This window comes from Bactrocera dorsalis, chromosome 1, assembly GCF_023373825.1.
Source record: "Bactrocera dorsalis isolate Fly_Bdor chromosome 1, ASM2337382v1, whole genome shotgun sequence".
Taxonomy (NCBI): Eukaryota; Metazoa; Arthropoda; class Insecta; order Diptera; family Tephritidae; genus Bactrocera; species Bactrocera dorsalis.
Genome location: NC_064303.1, coordinates 68877648 through 68885805, shown reverse-complemented (window position 1 = coordinate 68885805; position 8158 = coordinate 68877648). Strand labels below are relative to the sequence as shown.

The window sequence follows — 8158 nt, the reverse complement described above, 5'->3', positions numbered from 1 at the left end:
TAATTTCCCACAATAGTGATATGGATGAATAAACCCTAGGTTTTACGCCCATCTCCTATTGTGGAATTGTGAGGATACCCGAACCAACACCACCCTAAGCCAAAGTGTCGAGGTACCCGTGCCAAGGGCTGAATGGTCAGCGGGGGGTAATAAATAGCTGATCGCGAACGGTCCCCTCCGATGCCCGGGCGAGGTCGGAGGTATAAATCGCCTTCTCTCCGTATACCGGCTCTGCGGACGAGTGACCAACCCTTTCCGGCTTACTCGTGGGACCAAAACATGAACGTAACCAATATAACAACAACAACAACTACAACAACAACCATGACGACGACAACAGCAACGACTACGGACATGAGTTACAGGAATCCGAAGAGGACGAACTGCTTGCCTCCAGCCAGGAGACAAGTAAGAGTACTAACGGACGTACCAACCAAAGTACACCGGTAGATACAGCAGACAATACATCAAAATTAAGGGAGGAGGCGTCCACCTCCACGGCTGCCATGAGCACCAACCAAAGTGCACTGGCGGCTAAAAGAGACAGCAAAAAGAATCACAAGAAATCCCAGAATCAGCTGAGGAAAAACCGGTACCAGAGGGCGGTCTTCATACTAGGGAAGATAGCCAAAGACCAGGCAGCCGGTACCCCAGTTGATGAGGCTGAAACAAAACGCCTCAAATCTATCGTAGAGGAATATGAAAGCTACCTGAAAAGGAAGCAATCACAACCTCAAGAACAGAGCAAAAAAGAGAGCACTTCTCGGAAGAGAAATCGCTCCACGACAGAAGTACCCGGAACTCAGCCCAAAAAACCGAGGAGGAGCGAAGGAGAACACAGCTGCACAACAACGGCAAGGCATTTCTGCGATGCAGCCAGAGATAGCCTGCAGGTGGCCATTATAGATGGGAAATCCTCCTCTCCGAGCACTATACGAGAGAGGTTTGTGGAGATCGACGTCAGATTGTCGAGTATGGTGCTAAGCTATGTACTCGACAATCCGGCGGTTCCTCACCCGGAGTTTGACTCCTCTGAGACCCTCAGGGGCTACAGGGTCATCAAGTGCGCGGACCAGGCCTCGCTGGATTTCCTGACGGGTAGTGTTGCTAAAATTAGCAACGCCTTTGAAGGCCTCCAATTGAGGCTTATACCCGCCAGCGATATTCCGAAGAGGCCTCGGGCTCGCATTTGGCTACCCCCACTAGAGGAGCCAGGCGAAAAACTCCTGAGGTGCATTAAGCTGCAGAACAAATCTATACCTGGTATAGATGAGTGGCAGCTTATCAAGGAGGAAAAACCAAACAAAGCAAGCAAGCCAATACTAGTGGCCATTTGTGATGAGTCCATTGAGGCTCTGAAGAAGACTGACAACAAAATCAGCTTCGGAATACGCAAGGCCAGATTAAAAATCTTCCAAGGCGACAAAGCGGCTGACGAAGACGACACGGAAGAGGTCGACGACGCCAGCCAGTTGCTAAGGAATGTGGGCACTGAAGAACCCCGGGATGCCCAATAAAAACAGCATAAGATGCGTACAGATTAACCTGCAGCACTCGAAGAGTGCTACAGCGAATCTGACAACCCTCGTGAACGAGGGGGGCATCGACATCAGCCTAATACAGGAGCCCTGGTTCAATGAGAATTCCATAAAAGGGCTAAACAGCAGCAATTATAACCTGTTTTACACGCGGAACAGAGGTAAACCTAGGGCATGCATTCTTATCAATAAAAGTATAAATGCATTTCTTTGTCCTAATTACAGCACAGCAGATATCACAGTGGTGAAGGTGGAACAGAAGGAAAAGCCCTTCTTCTTGGTCTCGGCCTACTTGGCCCATGACGAAGACATACCACCGGCGCCGCTCACCAGGCTAGTAGAGGAGAACAAGAAGGATGATGTCCTAATAGGGTGTGATGCAAATGCAAGGCACACCGTATGGGGTAGCTCCAGTATAAACACCAGAGGTGAGTCACTCTTGCAGTATATTTTGAATAGTAATCTAAGTATTTGCAACAAGGGCGATAAGCCAACTTTTATTTCTCCAAGCTCGGATAGGTTTCCGGGGTAAGAGGAAGTGCTTGACCTCACGCTATCGGCAGACACAGACAGTCTCGTTGTGGATAACTGGAGGGTATCCGATGAGCCTTCCATGTCGGATCACTCCTGGATACCCTTCAGCATCCGAGAGAGGTACTGATACTCCTTTCCCTGATAGCTGCTGGAATCTCCTATTTAGGGTGGCTTCACAGTCCTTCCACAGTGGCAGTTTGTCATAGTCCAGCGCTTCTTCCCATTTGGTTCGGGAGGCAGAATCAACCTTTGTCATTACTATGTATATAATTATAGCATTTGTAATCTGTTTCTCATCGCCCAGCGATAGCAACGAGCCCTACAACGCTGACACTTCTTCAATTATTGAACGCAATGAAGGCGCAGAAGGCTTTGGGATTGTTGCCAGCAAAAAAAAATTAAATATTGTATTGAAAAAGATCAAACATTTATTATCATACACTTTTTCGAGACTTGCCAACGCTTTCGGGTAATTTTCATCCGACATCTGAAATGCTTTAACTGCTCCAAAAGCCTCTCCAAATGGACAATTTACTTAATGGTTAAATTTTTCTATATCTGGGATATTTGAATCGTTATGAACGAAGCTCTTAAACAAACTCATAAAATTTTTAAACTCTGAATATTCTCCCTTGAATCTCGGCAAATTCATTTTAGGGAGCCTTGAGCTGTGAGAAGCTACAAAAGTTGTTTTGTCAGGTGAAGTTTTATTTTTTGCTAAAATTGACTTAATTATGGACTTCGTTTCAACGATTATGTCCTCTAACTCCCCTCGGGCCTTGTCGTCTTCATCAATTTCTTCAATCTTTGATTGGCACTTTATTAATTTTTCACTATGTGAATTTAATATATCGAGACGACATTCGAATTCGATTGGGTCTAAAGGCATAGTCTTTTCGAGAAGGCCCGTTTTAATGCGCAAAATACTACTTTTCGCAACCGTTCTTTGACGTCTTAACGATTTTAAGTCCGTCAACTCCTTACTTGGAGACAGGGTTGTGAGAGTTGGCTTTGGCTTGCTCATTTTTGCTTGTTTAAATTAAATTTCCGAAAAAATACTGAATAGGTTGGCAACAGATATATTAAGAATCCATAACGAAAACGAAATATATGTATATATATCGATTCTAAAATATACGAAAGCCAAACCAATAAGTTATTAGAAATGAACAATAGCAATAAAAGTTACGAAAACGAAAAAAAAAAAATCACCCCTATCACGCATTTCGACTTGAATTGAAATTTTCTCCGTTTGGCGACTTTGGTATCATGCGTTCCGTTCCCGTTCAGTTCAACTTCGAAATTTACAATTCTGCCTATCATGCATTTCGATCGTAGCTCCGTTTTGCTAAGTTGCAATTTTGTTGGCGGAGAACTTTTTGTGTTTTTATTTTGCTGCGAAAATTTTATTATTTGCGTGATTTTTTTTTAATTTTCTAAAAATGTAAGTAAAACTTGTATTTAAAAGTTGTAAAACACACGATATTTCCAGTTTTAGTGATGTTTTTTGATATGCTTTCAGGTCAAAAACAACAACACCAGAGCAATATGGAAAATTGACAGATATGATGGAGAGTAAGCTAGATGTAGCCAACGGTTTCCACCAGCGTCCTAAGGAAGATGTGCAGGCTTTTTGGAAAAAGGTAGCATGAAATTTACTTCCCGTCGTTTCTTCCGCAAACGTATATAGGACATACTTGAATGCGTCCTTATTCAGAAGAAAGTTTTTTTGAATCTAAATAAGTAAACAAATTGTAAGAAAAATGTCTACTTTCACGTGCAATTACTTACAGCCCGTCATTCATCTGGAAGGGATCGCACATATCTCGTAATCTTCTCCTTTCAATTCTCACCCCAGCATTCTGAGATGCGCTGCTCTCCTCCTCAACCAGTAATATCGCCACGGATAAAGATTCCATAGTTACGTTTAATAAAAATAATAATATAAAAATTTTACTTTTATTTATTTTCTTTGAACAGCAGTAATTTGTGTATTTTTGCTTTGTTATGTTCCTCTTCTTCTTGTTTACTGGCGTAGACACCGCTTACGCGATTATAGCCGAGTCAACAATAGCGCGCCAGTCGTTTCTTCTCTTCGCTACGTGGCGCCAAATAGATATTCCAAGCGAGGCCAGGTCCTTCTCCACTTGGTCCTTCCAACGGAGTGGAGGTCTTCCTCTTCCTCTCCTTCCCGCGGCGGGTACTGCGTCGAATACTTTCAGAGCTGGAGTGTTTTCATCCATCCGGTTAATTCGCTGAACTATGTCAATGTCGTCGTATATCTCGTACAGCTCATCGTTCCATCGAATGCGATATTCGCCGTGGCCAACGCGCAAAGGACCATAAATCTTTCGCAGAACTTTTCTCTCGAAAACTCGCAACGTCGACTCATCGGTTGTCGTCATCGTCCAAGCCTCTGCACCATATAGCAGGATGGGAATTATGAGCGACTTATAGAGTTTGGCTTTTGTTCGTCGAGAGAGGACTTTACTTTTCAATTGCCTACTCAGTCCGAAGTAGCACCTGTTGGCAAGAGTAATCCTGCATTGGATTTCCAGGCTGACATTATTGGTGGTGTTAATGCTGGTTCCTAAATAGACGAAATTATCTACAACTTCAAAGTTATGACTGTCAACAGTGACGTGGGAGCCAAGTCGCGAGTGCGACGACTGTTTGTTTGATGACAGGAGATATTTCGTCTTGCCCTCGTTCACTGCCAGACCCATTTGCGTTGCTTCCTTGTTCAGTCTGGAGAAAGCAGAACTAACGGCGCGGGTGTTGAGACCGATGATATCAATATCATCGGCATACGCCAGCAGCTGTACACTCTTATAAAAGATTGTACCTGCTCGATTCAGTTCTGCAGCTCGAATAATTTTCTCCAGCAGCAGATTAAAAAAGTCGCACGATAGGGAGTCGCCTTGTCTGAGACCTCGTTTGGTATCGAACGGCTCGGAGAGGTCCTTCCCGATCCTGACGGAGCTCTTGGTGCTGCTCAACGTCAGTTTACACAGCCGTATTAGTTTTGAGGGGATACCAAATTCAGACATCGCGGCATAAAGGCAGCTCCTTTTCGTGCTGTCGAAAGCAGCTTTGAAATCGAAGAGGCGGTATGTGTCGATTCTCCTTTCACGGGTCTTTTCCAAGATTTGGCGCATGGTGAATATCTGGTCGGTTGTTGATTTACCAGCCACAGTAAAGCCACACTGATAAGGTCCAATCAGTTTGTTGACGGTGGGCTTTAATCTTTCACACAATACGCTCGACAGAACCTTATATGCGATGTTGAGGAGGCTAATCCCACGGTAGTTGGCGTAGATTGTTGGGTCTCCTATTTAATGGATTGGGCATAGCACACTTCAATTCCAATCGTTGGGCATGCCTTCATCCGACCATATTTTGCAAAGAAGCTGATGCATGCACCTTAACTGCTCTTCGCCGCCGTGTTTGAATAGCTCGGCCGGCAATCCATCGGCCCCTGCCGCTTTGTTGTTTTTCAGGCGGGCAATTGCTATTCGAACTTCTTCATGGTCGGGCAATGGAACGCCTGCTCCATCGTCATCGATTGGGGTATCGGGTTCGCCTTCTCCTGGTGTTGTGCGTTCACTGCCATTCAGCAGGCTGGAGAAGTGTTCCCTCCATAATTTAAGTATGCTCTGGGCATCGGTGGCTAGATCACCTTGGGGGGTTCTACAAAAGTATGCTCCGGTCTTGAAACCTTCTGTAAGTCGCCGCATCTTTTCGTAGAATTTTTGACCATTACCCCTGTCGGCCAGCTTATCAAACTCTTCGTACTCACGCATTTCGGCCTCTTTCTTTTTCTGTCTACAAATGCGTCTCGCTTCCCTCTTCAACTCTCGGTATCTATCCCGTCCCGCACGTGTTTTGGTTGATCGTAACGTTGCGAGGTAGGCAGCCTGTTTTCTCTCCGCTGCGACACGGCACTCCTCGTCGTACCAGCTGTTCTTTTGCACTTTCCGAAAATCAATGGTTTCGGTTGCAGCTGTACGTAAGGAGTTTGAAATGCCGTCCCACAGTTCCCTTATACCGAGTTGTTGGCGAGTGCTCTCAGAGAGCAGGAGTGCAAGCCGAGTAGAAAATCGTTCGGCTGTCTGTTGTGATTGCAGCTTCTCGACGTCGAACCTTCCTTGTGTTTGTTGGCGTGCGTTTTTTGCTGCACAGAGGCGGGTGCGAATTTTGGCTGCAACAATATAGTGGTCCGAGTCGATGTTAGGACCTCGGAGCGCACGCACATCTAAAACACTGGAGACGTGTCTTCTGTCTACCACAACATGATCGATCTATTTGGTGGTTTTTCGATCCGGAGACAGCCAAGTAGCTTGATGTATCTTCTTATGCTGGAATCTAGTACTACAGATAACCCTATTTCGGGTCCCGGCGAAGTCGATCAGCCTTAACCCATTTGGGGATGTTTCCTCGTGGAGGCTGAATTTACCGACCGTAGTGCCAAAGATACCTTCTTTGTCCACCCTGGCGTTGAAGTCGCCAAGCACGATTTTGACATCGTGGCGAGGGCATCTCTCATTAGTGCGCTCCAAGAATTCATAAAAGGAATCTTTGGTCTCATCGTCCTTCTCTTCCATCGGGTCGTGGGCGCAATTAATCGTTATGTTGAAGAACCTCGCTTTGATGCGGATTGTGGCTAGACGTTCATTCTCCGGAGTGAATGATAGTACTCGGCGACGGAGTCTCTCTCCCACCAACGAAATATATGTATATATATCGATTCTAAAATATACGAAAGCCAAACCAATAAGTTATTAGAAATGAACAATAGCAATAAAAGTTACGAAAACGAAAAAAAAAAAATCACCCCTATCACGCATTTCGACTTGAATTGAAATTTTCTCCGTTTGGCGACTTTGGTATCATGCGTTCCGTTCCCGTTCAGTTCAACTTCGAAATTTACAATTCTGCCTATCATGCATTTCGATCGTAGCTCCGTTTTGCTAAGTTGCAATTTTGTTGGCGGAGAACTTTTTGTGTTTTTATTTTGCTGCGAAAATTTTATTATTTGCGTGATTTTTTTTTAATTTTCTAAAAATGTAAGTAAAACTTGTATTTAAAAGTTGTAAAACACACGATATTTCCAGTTTTAGTGATGTTTTTTGATATGCTTTCAGGTCAAAAACAACAACACCAGAGCAATATGGAAAATTGACAGATATGATGGAGAGTAAGCTAGATGTAGCCAACGGTTTCCACCAGCGTCCTAAGGAAGATGTGCAGGCTTTTTGGAAAAAGGTAGCATGAAATTTACTTCCCGTCGTTTCTTCCGCAAACGTATATAGGACATACTTGAATGCGTCCTTATTCAGAAGAAAGTTTTTTTGAATCTAAATAAGTAAACAAATTGTAAGAAAAATGTCTACTTTCACGTGCAATTACTTACAGCCCGTCATTCATCTGGAAGGGATCGCACATATCTCGTAATCTTCTCCTTTCAATTCTCACCCCAGCATTCTGAGATGCGCTGCTCTCCTCCTCAACCAGTAATATCGCCACGGATAAAGATTCCATAGTTACGTTTAATAAAAATAATAATATAAAAATTTTACTTTTATTTATTTTCTTTGAACAGCAGTAATTTGTGTATTTTTGCTTTGTTATGTTCCTCTTCTTCTTGTTTACTGGCGTAGACACCGCTTACGCGATTATAGCCGAGTCAACAATAGCGCGCCAGTCGTTTCTTCTCTTCGCTACGTGGCGCCAAATAGATATTCCAAGCGAGGCCAGGTCCTTCTCCACTTGGTCCTTCCAACGGAGTGGAGGTCTTCCTCTTCCTCTCCTTCCCGCGGCGGGTACTGCGTCGAATACTTTCAGAGCTGGAGTGTTTTCATCCATCCGGTTAATTCGCTGAACTATGTCAATGTCGTCGTATATCTCGTACAGCTCATCGTTCCATCGAATGCGATATTCGCCGTGGCCAACGCGCAAAGGACCATAAATCTTTCGCAGAACTTTTCTCTCGAAAACTCGCAACGTCGACTCATCGGTTGTCGTCATCGTCCAAGCCTCTGCACCATATAGCAGGATGGGAATTATGAGCGACTTATAGAGTTTGG

At 44.3% G+C, this 8158-nt stretch overlaps 1 protein-coding gene across 1 annotated transcript; it reads left to right on the top strand.

The window, feature by feature from the left end:
* LOC125775425 (uncharacterized) lies at positions 1 to 7337 on the top strand. Its single transcript, XM_049446041.1, has 2 exons — positions 1 to 1966; positions 7217 to 7337. The coding sequence occupies exon 1, from the start codon at positions 507 to 509 to the stop codon at positions 1515 to 1517; it is 1011 nt and encodes a 336-aa protein (XP_049301998.1). The 5' UTR covers positions 1 to 506; the 3' UTR covers positions 1518 to 1966; positions 7217 to 7337.
* Positions 7338 to 8158: the final 821 nt, after the last annotated feature.

What these genes read in the sequence shown, in the direction of transcription:
- LOC125775425 (XM_049446041.1), top strand. Translation starts at nt 507, where the DNA reads ATGAGCACCAACCAAAGTGCACTGGCGGCTAAAAGAGACAGCAAAAAG.